The sequence below is a fragment of the Callorhinchus milii genome, unplaced genomic scaffold (genome assembly GCF_018977255.1).
Source record: "Callorhinchus milii isolate IMCB2004 unplaced genomic scaffold, IMCB_Cmil_1.0 Scaffold8, whole genome shotgun sequence".
Classification (NCBI taxonomy): domain Eukaryota; kingdom Metazoa; phylum Chordata; class Chondrichthyes; order Chimaeriformes; family Callorhinchidae; genus Callorhinchus; species Callorhinchus milii.
The window spans coordinates 5390960-5412805 of record NW_024704749.1 but is presented as its reverse complement, the minus strand read 5'-3'; the positions used below and the strand labels follow the sequence as shown (position 1 = coordinate 5412805).

Below are 21846 nucleotides of genomic sequence, written 5' to 3'. Positions count from 1 at the left end.
CTTTGAATGTAGAGATCTTCTGCCATAAGCATGGGGGAGAAGGTGATTTATTTCAACAACTGTATCATGGCATGAAATAGACATCAATTATTGATTGGAAAGTTGTAAACTGAGACTCAGCTAGGGTTGATTATGTCTGGCTATCAGAGAAACGTCAGATTATCAGACGCATTAGCTGTGAGGATCAAATTGGAACTGAGAGTGGTGTAGGGTTGTAGAAAACACTGTCTGAAATGATCAAACTGATTGTTCGACTGATCAATGTTTAAAGGAAAATTCATTACCCAATCCTATTCAAGAACAGAGTTATGATACCATTGGAGCCTTTGCTTCAGATCATATTCTGGGCTGAAACGAGTGTTTGCCAGTGTTAAAGCGACAAATCTTCTTTAACACCTTGCCTAATCTGTGCGAAATTTGTAGCTGCTGATAATACCCTAAAGGCACATGAAAACACCCAGTAACAAAATTTATGGAAGGTCTCTGAGCAAATAGAAGGGTAATTTGTTGCTGCTTTATGAGCTGTGAAACTCTTTGGACAAATTCCGCAAGAAACAGTAGTTTATCATTTCACTTCTATCCATTCACACGCTGTCATTTTGGGACAAATCATTAACTGTAATTATTTTAACCATAGAGATTAATGGAGAGCATAAAACCTGCTCCTGTGCTATTTCAGATGTAAAAATCACTTTGTATGATTTTGTTTAACAATTGTGAGCCTAAAGGAACCCTGTTGAAAATCATTTTGAAAAATGTAAATAAATGGAGCTTGAAATTTATTGGAACATATTATTTGGATGAGCACATTGGTGCCTTGGGACGTTCTCCCAACGTGAAAGGTGCTATACAAATGTAATTTTGTTGTTGTATAGTAGCGCTTTCTAGTAAGGCAACAGTTTGCAGCCCAGAATATATTTCAATAACAACAACATGCTGTTGTCTCTTCAATAATACCTACTGATTCTAATACACTACTGAAAATGATGCAAGTTGCAGAAATGGTTCAGGTTACAGGAAAGGAGCAGCTTATGTGGGACAGAGGTCCACTCACCTAATTTTCCATAGATTTACTTTTTCGACTAGTGTTTTCATGGTTGCAAACACCTGTGACTATTTAAGAGCTTTCATTCTGCATTGGGTCAAAATTTACTACAGGAATCAAAGGTTTCTATATTTTGAACGACAGTACAGATGATAAACTTGTGTTGATGAGGGATGAGAATTTTTTAAACAACTGAATTGAAGCCTGCCTCTCTTCAATTTGGTACATAATACGAAACCAAAAATATTGTTTTCCTCGTAGAACTTATGGATCTTGAAAGTAACCTGTGTATCTCTCTGTGTCAACTGAGGACGGAGTGTTTAAAAACGCTTTCATTGCTGGTGTTCATTTTGAAACTAGCCCAGAAATATACAGTGGTTTGGGTTTCCAGTCAATAAGTTCACAAGACAAAATTGCCTGTTTGGGGGCAGCTGCTGAGATTGAAGCTATCTTGCCAGAACGGCAAGGAATGCTCTTGTAAGCATTAAAGTTGAAGCAGTGTTGCATTGCCAGAGGACGAGGAAATACACTGGCTAGTTGAAAAGCTGGTAAAATGTTCCACGTTCCAGCACCTTGAGTACACATACATAAAAACCCATGGCGGTCTGGATTGGACTATTCTGTTCAGGCAAATCCACTCAATATAATTACCCCAGTGCAAGATATCGACTTTGATCAATGTAGGGCAAACGACATGAAATGATGAATGCTTTTTCGGAGTGTCATGATCCTTCTTCGCTCTTAATTAAAGAATTGTTTCTACGTCTTCGTATTATAATAATTATGATTAGTCCCATGTTAATGTGAACTGACCAACATTGGTTGATTACTTGTAGATTCTTTATCTTTGAGAATTGACTTCTGATCAAATCGTAATGTAGAGTATCTTTCAGAAGGTTTGAAAGCTGTTGTTTTGATTTATTATATTGTTTTCAACATCTGCCTGATCTAAATACAACATTCAAACTAGCATCTAAGGCATCTATAACATGGGATTTCCCCAGTGAAACAAAAAAAAGTTTTAGTTTAAAGTACAATTGTCCAATGAAAGTTTGTAAGTGAGCAAGAGAGAAAGAGCTTTTTAATTTTCCATAGCATGGTGTGAAACATTTCAAAAATGCCACCCAGATAATTATTGTCTGTTGTGGTAACTGTTTTCATGTGCAAACACAGTGCCAGCAAGTTTCCACAAACAGCCATGAGGTGAATGACTAATTAATGATATGGATGGCTAATTAATCTAGGGAATTATTGACCAAGAGAAACTCGTTTGTCTCCCAGAGTATAACAAGGCCATCCACCTGAGCAGGCAGGCAGGATCTTGGTTCGGTATCTCATCTGAAGGAGAGCACCTTGGCAATACAATGCTCTCCCAGGACTGGAGTATCAACTAGAGACTCAATTTGGTTGTTGGATGACTTTATAGCTACAAAATTCTGACTAGGAGTTACGATTTTAAATCCTTATCTTGAGTGATTTCACTCCCCCCGTGCCCCCCTCTCATTTTTTGACCTGCAAATAAAACTGCTTATGGAGGGTTTCTGTTCAAAAACCGTATTCACTTCGTAGCAGATTGACGATGTAGGTTTTTCAAAGCAGTCAGAAATCATTGGGCTGGAGAGCTTACTATGAATTAGAGGGTGATAGATTGTTCAAATATTCGTATAAAATATGCTTTATTTCTCAAACTAATTTGACAGTAGTCTAATAGTGAAATATCTTATTGTTGATATCTACAAGTTTTCAATATGCATCTTTATTGCATATATATCATTTTACTGCGCTTGTGTTTTTTACTTTTGTAGTGTTGAAAAATAAAAGAATTCAACAGAACTTTAGTGTTCCCATTGATTTGTTTTTTCTTTGTAAATTGAGAACACGTAAGTTATTTAATTTTTTTTAAGGTTATTTGTTTCGCCCACAAACATACAATCAATTCACTTTACAGTTTATTCTGTGAAGTGCTTTGAGACATCTAGAAGATGTGAAAATGTGTTGTATCAAATGCAAGGATTATTATTATTAATTATATTATTTGTTCTAATTATCCTAGTATATCCTCTTACATTTAATTTACTTTCAGGTGTTGTTGATGTATGGAGCACAATTCTTGGGCACCAGCCAGTGCATCATTATCAACATAGCCAGAAGATACAGGCTATTAGTGTAGCACCAGATAGCACTGTTATAGCAACTTCCTCTGACTATCAAGTAAGAATTGAGTCTTGCAATGAAAAAGGATACTGGCAAACAGCAGCCCAGTTTGAACTTCAAAAACTGGTGAGTCTGTTTTTAATGCATTTCTGTAACTCAGTTGGTGCTCAATGCTTTTTCTTACTCTATTCATTATTGCACAGTTTTGTAAAGTTTACACCATTTAATGGGGATGTCCAAATCACACGAGTCTTATCATGTGGCAATTGCTAACAGTTTATGGGTAGGTGTTTACAATGGGAATTCCTGTCTGATGCTTTGCTTCAGACCTAACTCTGATACACAAGCATCCAGTGCACAGAATAGAAAGCATAACATAAAGTGGCTCACAGAAGGAGGATATCGTGGTTGCTGACAAAGTTCTGTACCAAACCCATGGTCAGATAAAGCTGCCAAAAATGGGAGATTTGAATCAAAACAGCTGGCGTGTTCTTAAAAGAAACCAAGTGTGAATCATGCATTAAACCTGCGTTAATGTAAGCCCTGAGGTATTTATACTGAAGTTTTGAAGGAGAACCAAAGCCCAGCAGTGAAGTAATTTGTTTAATTATATAACTCCCTCCCTCATCCCACCATTTAATGACTGAATATCACAGGTGTGAATTGTTCCTCTAATCACAGTACTGTGGTCACTTATTTGAGCCTGCTGGGTTGCCATGACATCTGTCTCGTGCCAAGAATTATAGTTAATTTATGTAATTAAAGACCAACCCGCCCCCTCACTTCGTATATAAAGTATATTCTTTACATATGATACCAGTTTCATCCAGCGCTTTGGGATGTCTTCCCAACATGAAAGGTACTATACAAATGTAACCTGTTGTTATTACCTAAGCAAAAATAATATAGGGTTGGGTTTTGCATGAGAACCAGGAGTTCTAATGACATTTACCCATAATACATAACCAGAAAACAAAGGCAATGTGAAATATAATTATCACATCACTGAAGCGTCTCAAAGTGCTTCACAGTATATATTGTAAAGTGAATTGACTGTATACTTTGTGGGTGAAATAAGTGTGAAAAGAAAAGCTTTGCCAGCTTTTCAAATAGGATATGCTAAACCCCAATACACCAACTGATATGGGTTTTAAAAAAAATGAACACTTCAGATAACACCTGTGTAGAAATGTCTACTCGGTATTAATTTTAAAAACTGTTTATCTTCATTTTTCTTAATTTGAGAGAATCCTACTGATTGCCAGTATTTTACAGGTTAGCTATCTTCAGCTTCTTCCAGGTGATCTGAACGGAGATAGAAATCAGCCAGTTCTAGTAGCAGCAGCAGAAGATACTGTTTACATACTCAAATCCACTGCAGAGTCAATAGTACTTCACTCCGTATACGGAAATACTGTCACCTCTTTGGATGTATCCAACAATCTTGCTGCTTTTGGTGTCAAAAGCTTTGGTTGGATAATGAGTGACGGGAATAAGGTAAATTATTTTAGATTTTTTAACCTGTGATAAATAATAAAAAGTACATGAACAAACTCTTATGACAGTGTTTACTCTGACATTTTGTTGAAGGAGAATACTGTAGTGATTGAGAACAGTAGATGTGAAGTGGAATCCCACTTTATTCATCTTTTAGTGCTATCTGGGAATCCTTCCAGGATGCTTCAGCTCACTGTCTTGGGTTCCTCGTCAGCTTTCTACTCGGTATTAATTAAATCCATGAATTCAACCAACAAGGCATACTCCTGAGTAATGGAGTTAGTAACTAATTCTTAGTAATCATGAATTGGGCAATACGTTCTTTTGTGCAGGTTCTTGAGATAGGTCTCCTGTACAGCCTGTGAATTATGTGTTGCTCATTTTTTTTGTACAGAACCTTAACGTCAAACACAGAAATGAGGCAGACATCAAATTCATGACAGAATTGATCCCACTTATGCAAAACGTTGAATACATTTTCATCGTTCAGCGGGCTTGTTTTTGTAACTTATTCAGGCACACAAGCAAAAACTTTTTTTGTCTCAGAAAAGTCTTACTTAATTCTACGAAAGCAGTATAATTTTGCCTTGAAGCTCATCTAAATTTCAAGTACAATAATTCAATGGTACAGAAAATATCCTAGGAATCAGCACTTTGAGGAGGAATTTTTACTAAGTTTTATTGATATGTTTGATGCATTTAGAATGTGAAAAAGTGAAGAGAGCAGCAAATGTAACCCAACTTTATGACAGGCTTTTAACGTGAATAGTTGTTAAAGCTATACTTTCCCATTATTTAAACTTAACAGGTGCACAAGATTTTCATGATGTTCGGCAACATTTCTGGAGAGAAAGGAAAACAAATACAGTATATAGAGAGTAGTAAAGAATCTCCCATCCAATAATTGATGCAGTATAAATCCTATTTGCTACTACATTTCTGTTGTAAGGAAAATAGATAATAGGAATTGTTGATGGAGAATGTATGACAATTCTAAGGTGGATCTACATGAGATGAGTTATGCACTTGTCACCTTACTGTCCCATCCCCAGATGTAAAATCGTAATGAACATCTGGGTATGATTTATGAACTTATGTTTGCAAATTACAAAAGAAGGACGTTGAGCAAAACACAATAGCCAATTGCCAGCCTATCTTCAGATTTTGACTTTTTTTTGGAATTCCTGATTTTCCGATGTTGAATTTTGCAGGTTGGAAATACAATAACTTTGGTTTATAATTCTCCCAATCTAAGACCAATGAAAGATTTTTTTGAAATGCGGACTCTTTCATATGATTCTCACTTAATTTGGTGCTTTCTGGTATATTGTATCACCAAACTCAGACAGGCTAATGCATGCTATTTAACACAAATGAAATGAGTCACCAGAGCGGGGGTGTTGGGTGGGGGGTATTCAGTTAACAAGTTTGCTATCTTAAAGTATTATTGTTCCTGTCAGAACAATGTGCTTGATAGAAAATGGTTCTGGATTCTAAGTGTTGTCTTAACAAAAGAAATACAGTACTTCTCAGTAAGTTTACTTTAATCACATTTTGAAAGTTATTAGCTTGTTTTCTTGTAAATGGCTTTCAGAGTTTTAATTGCACTTTACTGTTGGATTTCATAAGCTGTATCGGGTCTCTAGAAGATTCTGGCAGCACTGGTTTAGCTTTCATTATATGTAGTGGTATAAGATTAAATTGTATATTTTTTGATTTAGTAATAAGCTGTCATAGCTGTCAGAACTGTGTGTCAAGAAAGGTTGTATTAAATAAATTGTCTTTTCTTTTGGTATCCTCCTTGACACCTGTTTTCGACAGCTATGACATCCTTCACCTAAATACATCAAAGCAGTTTAATCTTAGCCCCACTCCAAAGAGTTTTTATTTAATGAAAACCTTGCTTGTATTGACACAAAATCTTTCACCAGTTGCTGTTGGAATTTTACTTACAAGTAAGTGCAATTGTATTTTCTTCAAGGTGAGGAATGGAATAGATTTCTGCTTTAGTCAACCAGTATTATTGTCAAATACTAAAGGCAGAGGCAAAGTAAAAATCAAGCTCCCAGTTTGCTCTGTTTGAATCCTCAGATGACGCTCTTTGTTTTCGTTCACAGATTTTTAAAAAAAACTATTTGAGGGACCTATTGGGCTCAAGTTGCTGCAAATATATATTACAAAGATTTTTCCCAATGAATTGTTTTTTGATTTATACTGAAACTCTTAATGAATGCAGGGTGGCACATTAAAACTGAAGTGTGTTACTCAATGTGCTACACTTTTGAACATTTCCACACATTTGTCATCTTTACTCTAATGAATCATAATATGTTTTGTTTTTTGCTTTACTAACCTAACTGGTTGTTTCAAATACAAGCATACATTTCAAGTTGCTTTGTTTTTTGGCATATGCATATGCCAAAAAACCCAAGTAAACATTTGATCATCTGTTCCAAATCAGTGAGATGTTGTCACTCTACTTGCTTCAAAATACCTTGTAATAGTTAACCTGGCAGAGAATTTTCGTACATCATATGTGATTAGATAGTTCAGATTTGCATACCCAATCACATCATGAGATTTCTGCATAGCTACTTCCAGGTAAAGTTGCTGCGGGCTACAGGTGTCTGCAATGTCCTATAGGGAGACATTAGGGAATTGCTAACATGACTGATTATCGGGTAGCCAAGTATTTACTAATGCTGTGAGCATGTGGTTGAGTTTATTTTCTACCAATGCATCACATTACTGGGTAAATATAACATTATCATAAGAAGGGAACTTCATTATGCTCTGGTAACCAGCAACATTTTTTTGGGGCAATTTGAAAGCAATGTCAAAATATTTTTGTAAGAAAGCTTCTGTTTCTAATGAGTGGTTGCTGCCCAGAGTAGTGCAGAGGAGAGCAACATGGATGATCCCCAGTGTTGGAGGAATGACTATGAGCAACATTCAGATAATCTAAGTGTTTCAAGCTTGAAAGGAGATGAATCAGAGCGGACGGACCCCATTGGCGCAAATAAAATATGAAATGGAATCGAAAAAATCAACTCAGAACAATGCTTCTGGATGCACCAAGATAGCAGAACAAGAAGACACGGTTTCAGACCTGAAAGGGTAATTTTAGGGCAGAAACCAGGAACTAGAAATCAAAACGCAAAATACTGCAGATGCTGGAAATCTGAAACAAAAACAGAAGTTGCTGGGAATACTCAGCAGGTCAGGCAGCATCTATGGAGAAAGGAAAGTAATGACCCGAAACATTGACTCAATTTCCTTTCTCCATAGATGCTGCCTGACCTGCTGAGTGTTTCCAGCAACTTCTATTTTTGTACCAGGAAGTATATCATTACCTAGCAGTAGATTAAGGACTGGAACAGGTTGCGAGAAAGGGTAGTTGAGATCTGGATGCTGGACTCGTTTAAAACAAACAATTTGATGCTGTGGTAGGAAGATGAAAGGGCGGGTATTGTGGAAAGATGAAATCGAATGGGCTGAAGGGCATTCTGCCTTTTGTCAGCCCCCTCGCATACAGACAATAAATAGCAAGGACTCCTGTCCTTTGATACCGATTTATGCAGTAAGGCAGGGAGGCAGTAGAGCCAATGTAATTGGCCTCGAATTTGCAAGGGTAAAATTGGCCAGGATTTTCTCTCTAACCCCATGAACTTTATCTAGTGAGGCCTCCTGGAGATGTGCATTTGTGGACATCAGTCAAGGACATCATTGGCCTCAGTTGTTGTTATAGTCAAATAGCCTGGTGACACTTAGCATCAAAGCTTACACCTGAACAATTGGGCGAGATACCAAGCGCCCAGCAGAGCCAGAGGAAACATACTAAATTCAAGGGGAAAAGGAGTCCAAAGCCATTAGGAGGGGAGAAGCGAAAATTAGTGAAAATTAGAATTAGAAAATTGGCAGGGCAGGGTGGTGGGGGAAGGGGAGCCGATTCAGTCATTCCTATCCAGTTGGTTTGTAAAGCTAAATGATTAATTTTCAATGTTTAATTCTTACCCCTAATTTTTCACTTCACTACTTTAATGATGGGTCCGTTTTGAACAGTGGTCAGGGAGGGATCGACTGGGAGATTCAATGTCAAGTGAGGTTTTTTTTAAAAAAATTGTGAAAGTAGTCATAAAAAAAATGAAATATCAGCTTGGAGTGTGAGATTTCTTTTTAAAAAACAAGTTTATTCAGATATCAGTAAAATTGTATTTTGGGTTAAAGTAAACATTTTCAGGTCCAAATTAGCACTTAGATTGAAGTGAAAGTCTGTATTAAATTGGGCATATTATTTGGCACTTGTACAGTACAGCATGATCAGATGCGTCTGCAAACTCAACAGATAGATATTCTGGCTCGTGTTCAAAGATTACATCATTTAAAATAAGAGTAAAACTGCTCTTTAATCTGCCATGCATTATTCATGCATGCAAGTTGCTTTTGTTATTCTTTCTTGCCATTTACTGTATGAATTATTTCATATTTTTCTCTCCCTAGACCATACTTCAGAGTCGCTGCGGACCCATCATCTACTCTGAGTAATGGGGTTGTAATCAGCCTCCTGTCTAATAACAATCGCAATCACAATTGCTGTTTTCTGAATTTGTACTGCAGATGAGGCATTTCTGTGTCTCGGGGTAAACTTTTTTATGAGCAGCTGTCATGTGGGAGGGGGGGGAGAGGAAGCAGAGTCAAGGACAAATCGAGACAAACCTACAAACCAATAGCATATATGGGTGGAGTGTTCCCAGCTTGACCAGTAACATTCTTCTCCCCCCACCCATTCCCGATTAAAAACTACTCAACAATTCATACTTCACATGTTGGGAGAACATCTCGAAGCACTCTACAAATTATCTTTTCCCACTTGGCCACAGAGAAGACATACAGCATACATTGCTTTTTATTGTTGTAATGTGCACCATGTGCAAATCACATTTGAAGTCGTCTCTCCCAATAAGTTTAGTTTATCTGAATTCTCTACCTCAAAATGTTCATTGCCCCACCAGTCAGTGACTTCCCAATAGTTAGAGGCATATGAAGAATTGCAATAACAGTGCCATACCTGCTTAAAAGCCAAAGGTAATGATCATATCTACATTTTGGATACACTGCATCTTACAGTTTTTTTTCACATCCAGAAATAAGCATATCTTTTGTAGTGCAATCTTTATTGAAGTTACAAAGTACAACCTGGAGCATTTTTTAAGTTATTCAGTGCTTAATACAAACTGGGAATAGTTGATTGTTGAAGATGCGATCTACTTAATGAGACTGTTTGTTAATACAGATTTCTCTACTGTGGTAAAGGCAAACCATTTAAAGTAAGTTGCCGCTCACATAGGATGAAAAATGCATTTTTCCCATGCATTTCTTTGTGTATGTGCTAGTCCAATAGTTTGCTAAAGGGTTTGAATGGTGTAATATTTTATCCACTTTATACACTTTTCTAAGTGCCATATGTGCATGAATAATTGATATTAGACAAGTAAAATAAATGTCTTGCCTGGTCGGTGTTGAGGAGGGGAAAGTAGATCAAGGGTACTTAAGGCATTTTTAAATTATCAATCATATCTACAGAGATGGCTAATGTTTTTTTTAGATTTCCCATTGTGATTATAGCTTTGCAATGGGTCATTTGGGATATGCAAATTAGTGAACTTGTTTATGTTTTTTAAAAAAAACTGCTAGTTATGGCGATCCATTCTGGTTGTTGGGAAGTTATTTCTAAATGTTGCTTTTCTCTATAATTTACTGATCATTTTAATTTTCAGAATAGTCCTACAATTTAGTTTTGATGATAGCATCTGCAAAGGTTGTTTGGTTGGCCATTGTTTCCTTTTAAACCAGCAAGGAGCAATATTAGTTAAAGTGTGTACACTCTGTTTAAAGCTAAATAGAGTTTTAAGCTAATAAAAGGTTCAATATAGTATTCATTAAGTTCTCCTCACTGTACAAAACGTTAAACAAACTTTAAACATTTATAATGCTATTTTATTTTTGGACATTTTAATGGATGTTTGTTTTATCTCCGCTTCAAGTTATACACCTGGTGAGAGAACAGGCAAAAACTAGAGTGCGAGGTATGAGGAGAGGACAATCTAGAACATAATAATCCTTGCATTTGATATAGTGCCTTATCACGTCTTCAAGACGTCTCAAAGCACTTCTGCTTTTGCAGTTCACCAACATTAGCCTGTAAGTGACTGCAAGATGTTGTGCAAGAGCAGCATCGGGCACCTCATCTGACAGCACAGCTTTGATCAGGAATTCACCATCTGGAGCATCACAGCAGTCGACGTGAATCCTACAACTTTGTTGTTCTATCACTGGGTTTTTATTTTCAGAATTTAAGGATGTCTTAAAATATTTCCAGCAATTTTGAGTTTCATCCCCCTAGCTCTGTAAATCTGTTTTTTTTTTAAAAAAATCAACTTTACATTCCCGGTCCCTGGCGAGTTGCTGAGCCAAGTAAACCAAGGTTTGTCCCAATCCTGACATCTGGAAAATCAGGGTTCTCTGGTTGGTACAAGATTTCTGTTTGAGTGGAAACAGTTTAAAACAGCATCACTAGTGGTCTGGCTGAAGATCGCCCACTCGATCTGCTGTGCACAGAATTACTACTTCATCTGGCGAGACATGGGGAAGGGAAACTTACTTGAAATAATACTTTAGTTTTTTTTAAAAAACAGTTCACAAATAAAGCAAGGCAGGTAAAACAAACTAACATTTGCTAATTAACCTTAAATGTAATTCTGCGTTCATTTGGGGTATTTGACTTTTATTATTTAGCGTGAAACTCTTAGTCAAAACCAGCGTTTACAATCTATAAAAATGCAGCATTAATCAATCGAGCAATGCCCTGTGGGGAAGCGCTCCGGGACCCTATCCCGCGTAAAGGGCGCTATATAAATGCAAGATGTTGTTGTTGCTGTATTTTCACTGATTGTGTGGTCAGTTTCGTGCTGTGGCATTTTGCCCACTGGAAAACTGGATTGAGAATGATCTGAATTCCTTCCACTTTTGGGGTCCTCCACAGCCATCAAAGAGAAAATATCTTTATCCCATCTGTCTTCTGTATTTGAACCCAGCCTCGGAGGTGATGCACTGTGCCACCCAGTGCCCCGTAATTTTATTTAAGCATATTTCCCTGGGGGCAAGGCTCGATTGATTAATGCTGCGTTTTTACAGATTGTAAATGCTGGTTTTGACTAAGAATTTGATGCTAAATAATAAAATTCATAGCAGCTGTTACTTTTTGGCAGCAATAAGAAGTGGTCCAGTATTCTTTAACGGCAGCAGATACTGTAGTTTTAGACGTGATTGTGGTGAGGGACTGCGAGACCACAGGCTGAGTAAATCTGTTTCACAATAGAACCCTGAGTGCTTCTCCAGGGAGAAGGTTAAAAACCGTACTGTAAATCATCTTCAGCCATTCAAAAGATGATTTATACTATGTTTTGTGGAAAAAGTATCTGCATCACACACGAGAGTACTCAATCTTTGACCACTCGTATGTATTAATAGGTCAGGAAAGGAATGATCTGGTGCGTAATTACTGTTCATTCGTTCTCCCCCAGCATCTACACACACACACAGATGTATGTTATGCAGTGATCATTTTGCCTTCACTCTCTTCCTTATGTTATGCTAAAACAAAAATGTAGTTATGGAAAAATTGTTAATTTCATTTTTTTGCTGTTGTGAATATCATACAGAGAACAGCCAACCCCATCCAGTTATTTTCTTTTGTATTACAGCTTTGCCTACTTGATCTTGAATGTTGAGACAAAGTGGTCCCACAGGTTAAGACTGGGTGGAATTTCAGGCTGAAACAACAGCTGTAACAGCTACTATGAATATCATTATTTAACATCAAATTCTTAGAAAAACTGTCATTTCCACAAACTGTTTTCTGCCCTTACCTGCATCCATGGGAGGTTGGGCTGCTTCAGAACAGGGGCATGTCCTTGAAAGCCTTGCAGTTCCTTGGTTGCCTCACTGAAGTACGTAATATTGGACCATTTTACTAATACCGCCTTAGATCAATACTCAACATTTGTAATTCCATTAACACATTAATGAAGGTACAAAGTGTTGCTAACACCTTGAAACCTGCAGAGACCTATTTCCAATGTTCAGCTTCCATTTCAAGTGAATCATCTGTTTTAAAAAAATTCAAGCTTCTGCTAAATAGTGCTTTAATTAACTTTATTAACCCTTTGAATACCAATCGGCACTTGTAGCATTAATTATTGAGCAGCTGTAATCCAAAGTTCTTTCCTACCTCCATTTTTTGTGAAGTGTTGTACTTTAAGGTCAATGGGCAGGTTGAGGAAAGTCTTGTCACTAGAGGGTAGCAGTGAGCTCCATAATATTACCTAAGAGGAATTATTCAATTCTACCTGTTTTTTAGCCTTTGAGACCCTTTTGTCTTAACATTGAAGATCAGGTAAACTTGTGGAAATGCTTTAAATCTAGTCTTAATTTGGAATCGATTCCTTTTTTAAAAAAAAACTGCAGAAAACCGGGTATCAAATTAAAACTGAATTTGAGATTATTTCACAAATCTGCTTGATCTTAACTTTTAAAACAGAATTGTCTTACTGAATGAGACAAGGTGGAATTTCGGGCCCCGGTGTTTAGCTTCTGAAAGGAGTGCTTCCTTCTCGGTGTCTGCTGAGCAAAGAAGTGCATTAAACCAGAAAACGTGAATTAATCTATATTTTTCTAGGAAACAATTAACTAGTTGTTTATTGAAAAAAGAAAATAAAAAAAGTTTTTTTTTAAAAAAGCTTTCAATCTGTAGCCATTTAAAGATCTAAGTAAAATGCAGGTTCCATTCATCAGTGTAGGAAACTATATGGACTTAAATTATATCGGTTAAATAAGAACTATATGGTGTTTTCAGTTTAAGTGATATATTCTAAAACTACTGAATTGCAAACTTGTGTTTCAGCAGCGTTCTCAGTAGCGCAGCATGCATTAAGTCAGTAGGACTCCCAGTAGATTACCTTTATGTTTAAAAATCCATGAATAAATATTAGCTAAGTGAAAAATTATGAGGATCATGCTGAATTATGCTTTGACACCCTCTAGCCCAGAGGAGCATGGTCTCAAATTTATAGGGGCCAGGGTTGCTGATCTTGCCAATTGAGATGTACAGTAATTTGTAATGTTCCTGGAGGTTGCAAAGTGCTCTTGTTGCATTAATTTTTGAACAGTTGTAATCCAAAGTTCATTCTTCCTTCGCTCCGGTTGAAAGTAGATCATTTCTCAATCGTTTACGATTTCACTGCTAAATCTTTACAGAATTAAATTTGTTGTTTTTTTTCATTAAACATCTGCTAATTTACTTTGTTTTAATATTGGATTTGTTTCTCATTAAGTAAAACAAAATCTTCTAAATTGTCAAAGTGGATAATTCTAACTAAATTATTTGAGAAACACTTTTAAGAAGCGGTCCCTGCATATGCAGAATACTTAAAGAATCGATATATAAAATAATACCTTGGATTGTGTGCACACTGAGGTAACCTGTGGCTATCTGAACTCCAGATGTAATGGGAATATCCCAAACTTGAATTGGCTGATCTCGGTACATGGGTGAATGCATAACATCAAAAGGTATGGCTCTGCTGTGATAACAAAAGAAATGATCCCTGAAAATATAAAACTGTAATACCACAAAGCCAATGCTTTGATTACATCTGTATCAAGTGGTCTGTCTATTGATTTATATATGCATTAATCCAAGATATTTTAACTTAAAAAATCATAGTAATTACGCATAATTCTACTGTGTTTGGCTGTCAGCTTCTGATACCGTTACTCATTGTTCTAGTCTGGGATATTGAAAATTGAATTACTCACTTAGTGGTTTCTTGCAGTCCATTACTGTTTCAAAAGCTGTGTTGTGCTCCAGGGAACATTACTTAACTCTTTTTGATGACCTTTTTAAATTTTTGACTAGTTGACCAAGTAGAGCAATAATCGATGCATTAGGTAACAAAGAAAATAATCAATTAACTGGGCAGTAATGGATACGAAATTGCTAACACAGCAAGCTGTAGAAAATGATGTACATTTACAAAAAAAATCTTGCTAAGTATAAATTCACAACTACTTTTACGGACACTGGAATTTACATGTGTTCGCCTAGATTTATATTTGATTCTCATCAATACTCTTTTTTTGTGGTCCTTGAAATTTGTTTTTTGTTGCGTTCTGTATTCAGTACATTGCAGCGCAATCAAACAGAATGATATTTCTTAGTATGGTAATTCTTTCTGAGATGTATTTGACATATCATATTAGGAATTGATTACTTGCTTTCCTAAACTTGAGAATTGCATTGCAGGGGGGAAAAAAAACAAATTGTTTCTGGAAGCTGAGAATTGTTCTGGATGTTGGTTCTATTAATTCACTCTAAAGTAACACAACTTCCATTATCTTCTAGGTTCAAGTTTACTCTCTTCAAACAGCTCAACCTTTAGTTACACTTGGTAACTCTACAGGGGACTTCACATGTGTAAATCTCAGGGATAGTCCTCCATACTTGGTTGTCACTGGAAACAAGGACAGGAAGTATGTGGAAACTATTTATTTAATCAATCCTAGTGCTTAATTATCTACATTGATGAACCATCTGTGATATTTTATTCTAATGATCTGAAATCACTTTTTATCGAGATTTCAACCAAACTTCAGAAGTGGTGTTGTCTCTCTATATAAGTTGGTTGCCTTTTGAAAGATGCTAAGAATTATTTGTGTGTTCCATTTTTTTACATGGGTAATTACCTGGATAACTAATATGCGTTTTCTCAGTTAATTTTGAAATTAGCTCTGCTGGAAATTATTAATCCATCAGATTGTGTGCCAATAATATTCTAACCTATTTATCATCTCAGCCACTAGTACTTAGTTTTAAATGATGTTCAAAATTAGTTTCCTTTCATCAAGTAATGTGCTTTGTTCCAATGTGAAGGACTAATAGTTACTTTATAAAGGCACTGAGTTAAGGAATGCATGAGATTATTTGAATCAGAAACCCATAAAATATAGTGTGGCACATTATCTCATGGTAAAATATTGGGTTCAAATAACAGCCTTTACTGAGATATGAACTTGCATATTTTCATTGGGCATTTTTTCCGATTATAATGTGGCTACTCAACAAAAGTAGGTACTTGGATAAATATTTTGTAGCAGGAAATAACACCAAGAGAACCTTTACATTCCAGAAAGCATGCACGAGATATGAAATTTCTTTGCCAAGCTTATAACTGGGATCCGGAACTCAATGGAGAACTTACTTAGGAAAATGTTAACTTACTCCATGACCACGAGTACATCTTTACTAGTTGGTGGTCTTCCTAATTTATCAGAAAGACGTTTACCTATAGGAAGATGTGTGACTTACATTAGAACCCAGAACTCCATTTCATTGGTATTAGATCGACTGTCATATTTATACATTGTATTGTATTATACATTGTATTATACATTGTATGAATATTGTTCGACTCATGTTGACTGCAGCATTTGCTTACAGAGTAGTCACTGCACTTCAATAAAACTCATGTGAAGCACTTTGAGACCATTCATTGGCATAAGGGGCTATATTAAATGTAAAGATTTTGTGTTGAAACTCAATATGATCATAAAAAATCTGGAACTTAAGTGAAAACTTAATGCTAATTTATTGCTGATTCAATATTGTGTGTGTGTGTGTATATATGTATGTGTATATATATTTATTTATATATGTATATATGGGATTTTAACCATTGGATTACAAACATTGGCTTAGATATGATCTCCTGTATCATTAAGTATATGACACGAGTTGAATTTTAACAATGTGGTAGAAAAGCTACTTACAATTCAAAATAAAAAAGGGAAAGTTTACTGTCAAAATGAGTGTTGGGTTATGATTGCATACACTGTGGGTTACCAACCTCAGCTATGCAATTGTTCAGATATTCAGATACAAAGGACTTTGATGCAAAGGAGGGAGACTGCCTCTGGAGCACATTTATTCACTTTCCAGTAACCAATCATTGGATATTTGGTTCATCTGGAGGACAGCAGTTCCCCAGTCCTCGCAAGTTAGAAGTTTTTAAGTGTTTGCTTCAGCTGTGCTGGAAATAAAGCAGTGATTTACATTGATAGCACTAATGTGCTTGTGTCACTTTGGCTTGAAAGTTATTTGTGCCGTTGGCATTAAGATGCTTACATCATATTTGTATTGTAACACTATGTTACAATTTTGGGTCGATCTTATTAAAGTCCTCTCACTTAAAATCCAGCATATAGTTTGTAAATTGCTTTTGATAATACTGTACAGTGTAATGTTAAAACTCTACCTGCTCATGGCTTACCGTATATTTTTTGCACTGTATCATTTTATGGTTAACTTGCTGCTTCAAGGCTTCAACAAACAACTCCATGTTGTTGCTACGAAAGTCAAAAAGAGAGCAAAGAATAAAATGTGTATCAAACGTAAATGAATTAGAATAAAACAAACCTGACGGAGTCAAGCTCAAAGTGACTTGACAGCATGCCTGTCAATGATAGCGTGAGCATGAAGTAGACTGGAGTTGGTGGAGCAGAAGGATTGGCCGGGGGAGTGGGGTTGGAGATCACAGATGTAGGGGAGTGCAAGACCATTCGAAGGTGAGGATGAGGAGCTCAATTTCATCCACTGGTAGAGAGGCAGCTGGAAGGGTCCTGTAGCTCAGTGGTTAGAGCACTCGCTTTACAAGCGAGAGACCTGAGTTCAATTCCAGGCAGAGGGCGAAACCTTGGGCAAGTTTCCTTACTCCACACACAGCCTAATAATAATCCCTCCAAAACCAAAAACAATAATAAATTGGTAATTTTCAATCTACGACTGTTTGTGGGACATTGCTGTGCGCAATTGGCTGCCGCGTTCGCCCACAAATATACAGTCAATTCAGTTTACAGTGTGTTCTGTGAAGCGCTTTGGGACGTCCTCCCGACGTGAAAAGCGCTATATCAAATACAAGGATTATTATTATTATTATTAAGAGAATTGGGTCTGAAGAGCTGGTGTGGGAGAGAATAAGTGCTGTAGCATTCTGCATGGTCTGGAGTTTATTACTGCTAATAATTTAATATAGATTTGATATAGTGTCTTATGTCATAATGTTTTGAAGTGCTTCATTGACTTTTTCTGTGAAAGTTTGGGTATTTGGAAGTGAATGCGATATTCAAATTTTTTGATCTGAAGTGATGTTAGCCAAGACCCAACTCCCTTCTTTTTTTCAAATAGTGCCATGGGATCTTTTACATTTACTTCAACAGGCAAGACTGTCCCTTGGTTTAACATTTCATGTGAAGGACAGGACCTTTGACTATTGTAGTCTCCACCGGCACCTCATTGTCAATCATCCTCACTTCTGATTATGTTGCACAGAAAACAGTTCACTTGGTAAGGATATAAATGCATGGGGACAGGACTAGGTCAGGAGATTCCTCTGGCTGGTCTATTTGCCATCAGCTATTGCATCACACACTCTGAATTCTGTGTTTAAATAAAGCTGTACTTTGTGTTACAGTCAAACAACTTAACTTTTTACTTTTATGCATATGGAAATTTGTTTAAAAGGATATGAAGAAAATAACACCCAAATTGCAGATGGCTGTTCACCTCACAACAGATTCATGATTCATGTCGTTTGCAAAATCGTGCATGATATGACTGTTGTTGCAAGCGGAGGATATAAATTATGTTTTATGCACTAGTAAAAATAGAGTGTCAGCTAAAACGGAAAGTCATTAGTTAGCAGTTCCTTGTAAAAATGTAATTGCTTTAATTTTAAAAATTATGTGATTACTGTTTCCTTTTTGGGAAAACAACTCGGCAAGTTGCTGACTTTTATTGTTGTATGCTTTGTCCCAAGAGTTTAGCTTGATCTCAGAATGGGTAGCATTTGGTTGATGCAGTTGGCATTTGATCCAGTGAGAACTGTTAAAGAAATTTCCTTTTTGCTCACAAAATGCATTTGGCACGAAAAGACTTGCTTTAAAATTAAAGAGCGTACATTGTATCATATAAAACGAGCATGTCTGTGTGATGAGAGAGTGAGGGAACATGTGTACTCAGAGCACTACAGTGCCTCTCCCGTGTCGAAAGCTCCAATGAGCAGATTTCAGACTCCATTTAGTTGATTAAAAGCATCAAAAAGGTCCTTGTTTCAGGTGCTTTAGAGATTTCCTCAGACGGTCTTTTGGATAAGCTGCTCAAAATGATAATCCATAAACAGTGGGGAAATCGTAATAGGAGCACAGCCATCGTGGAGCTGTGGCACCAGGCCAAATTCTAATGGCTTTTTTCTTTGCTTCTGAGGATCAGACTTTTAGCTGTAAATTGTGGGTGCAGTTGGCAGCCCAGTCCCACAGTAGGTGTCAGATTGTGGGCTCGGGTATGCCTGCCAAGAAAAGGGATACTCGTGCCTGAGGAGCAGCTTGCAGAATAATTGATTAATTGTCAAATTACTTTATGAACTCTAGATTGATTAGTTCTAGAGCACTTTGCCTGGCAAATTCTTACGAATGAATAATAAAAGCTTCTGTTTGTCTTTGTATTTAAATTGATACTGCTTCTGCATTATCAGATGTGAGCGTCTGTAAAAGCACTGGCACAGTGACGAAGGCTCATTGTCTTTTCCCAGCGGTGATTGTACTGCAGAGAATGAGATTTGATTTTATAAGTAGCTTTTGGGGGGAGGGAAAAGGCTTTGAGATTGATGCGAGGGTTGTCATGTTCTCTTGTACTCATGCTACAAGAGAAATAGAGTGCATTGATGGATTGGGAATTTGTAATCTCAGATCACTACTGTATCGCGGGAAGATTGTGGGTTCTGTTACACAAACTAAAGAAGAAAAAGTGGCTATTTAGCAACCACGAGTCCAAACAATACTGCAAGTAATACAGTTCTTTAGATCGACTTACAATGTATTTGTTAGAAACGCGCTCATTGCAATGTGGAGTCTTTTGAGAAGAAGAAAAATTGAGTTGGGACAATAATAAACTGAAAAGATGATGATGTCTGTGTAGAAAATACAATTTAATTCCCTGTAACAGTAACTAGAAATCAATACCAAATGTTGTGGGTTTGAAATACAACTTAAAATATTTATTTTAACCATCCCTTAACTGTCACACATCCAGTAATCCATTTTTAAGATGTGTGCTATACCTGCTATACTGTATCCTCCATTATTGAGTTTAATATTTTTGTTGTACACCCACATTACAAAATACTACTGTATGGAGGAAATTATTCTTCCAGTCTCTAACCACATAAATCTGGCCCCTCTACGCTTTCATGGCTCTACCTTTAAAGCCATTTAAAACTTGTGAATGCATTCTCATCAATTTAAATATCCTCAAGCAATTCCTTTTTTTTATATTAAGTAAAATTCTCCACAAAGGGATAGGTGAACTCCTGGAAGCAATAAGGACAAGTTAAACTGTTCATCCAGGCCCAAGCAATAGTATTCCACTGCCCGAAGCATCCTTCAGGGGGCCCTTGTGTTATTGGGAACCTTGTCCTACAAATTAATATTGCTTCAGATCAGATTTACATTTAAGTAATCACAGAACAAGTACAGTAACCATATTGGCCCGTTAATTGCGGTACAAGAATGCAGAAGAATAAAATATTGACCTGCACATTTTCTTTAAGGGTACTTTGTTTCTCCCCCCCCCCCCCCCCATTTTTCTCTCATTTGGCCCCTCTATATGCTGTTTTTGTGAGAGGACAGATCAGATGGCCTTTTCCTATTCTACTGCCAATGCTGCTGTTGGCTTGTCTCCAAGAGGCACAAGTGAACACTGGCGAAGACTGTGCCATCTAATTTATAAATCTCCTCCTTCTCCTGCTGGTCAGCATTCTGTGCTTCTCTACAATATTCTGCATCTCTGAGTCTCTCCAATTTGTGGAACCTTGTATTGATGCCCTGATATCCAGGCTTACTGTGCCCATCGTGTGGCATCTTCTCTTCCCTCTTCCTCCATGGATGGAGAGCTTTAAAATTGTTTCTCTTTTTTACCACCCTCCATGAATAAAGGGAGGAGAAAATGTCCTTCAGGGCTCAGAAAAGTTTTGAGGTAATCCCATTCCACAAAATCTTTACTCTGCAATGTTATTATCATTAAAGTAATTTGCAAATTTCAAAACTCATCAAGCAAAATGAAGCAAGTGCAATGCGACTAAGATTCCAGAGCTATCGAAATTCACTACAATGAGCCAACTTCTGCTTCCATAGGAATGATGTAACACCCACTTAATCTTAATACAATTATGAAAGTGCATTAAGTTTGGCATTAAAATATTGAGTAAAAAAAAATTTGATGTGATCAATGGGACTTGGTATCAATAGAACCACAGATACATTCAGTCAGCATTCTGTGCCTCTCAGCAATGTTCTGCATGTCAGAGTCTCTCCAAATTGTGGAACCATGCATTGATGCGCTGATATCCACGCTTGCTCTGCCCATCATAAGTTGCATCATCTCTTTCCTCTTCCTCCACGGATAGATTTGAGTCTTTTACCATCGTTTTTAAAAAATAAAATAACACTTCTGTACTTATTCCTGAAAGAATGGTTTTAATTTAATTTTTTTTTGTCTTTAATTCTCTTCAGGGTGAGAGTTTTTGATCTTCGGTCAAGTAAAGCAGTGATCTCGCTCTATGGCCATCAGCTAGGTGTGTCATCAGTGCAGATGGACGACTGGAAGATCGTCAGTGGCGGAGAAGAGGGGTTGGTTTGTGTGTGGGAGCAGCGAATGGGAACCAAGCTCTGGGAAATGCATGCCAGGTTTGAATTTATTGATCAACAATCCTAGAATGTAATCATAAATAATCCTTGCATTTGGTAGAACGCCTTGTCATTTCTTATTTCTAGAATTAGAACACAATTGTAATATTTATAATAATAATAATCCTTAATAATCCTTGCATTTGATATAGCGCTTTTCATGTCGGGAGGACGTCCCAAAGCGCTTCACAGAACACACTGTAAAGTGAATTGACTGTATATTTGTGGGCGAATGTGGCAGCCAATTGCGCACAGCAATGTCCCACAAACAGTCGTAGATTGAAAATGACCAATTT

The 21846-nt window shown here is 36.9% G+C and overlaps 1 protein-coding gene across 1 annotated transcript in view; it reads left to right on the top strand.

Annotated features, from left to right (window-relative positions):
• fbxw8 (F-box and WD repeat domain containing 8) overlaps positions 1-21846 on the top strand; it is a 47153-nt gene that overhangs the window by 23925 nt on the left and 1382 nt on the right. Inside the window, exons 7-10 of the mRNA XM_042337349.1 lie at positions 3129-3325; positions 4475-4696; positions 15159-15286; positions 21377-21550. Of these exons, the coding sequence (XP_042193283.1) occupies positions 3129-3325; positions 4475-4696; positions 15159-15286; positions 21377-21550 (721 nt within the window). The remainder of the gene's footprint in view (positions 1-3128; positions 3326-4474; positions 4697-15158; positions 15287-21376; positions 21551-21846) is intronic.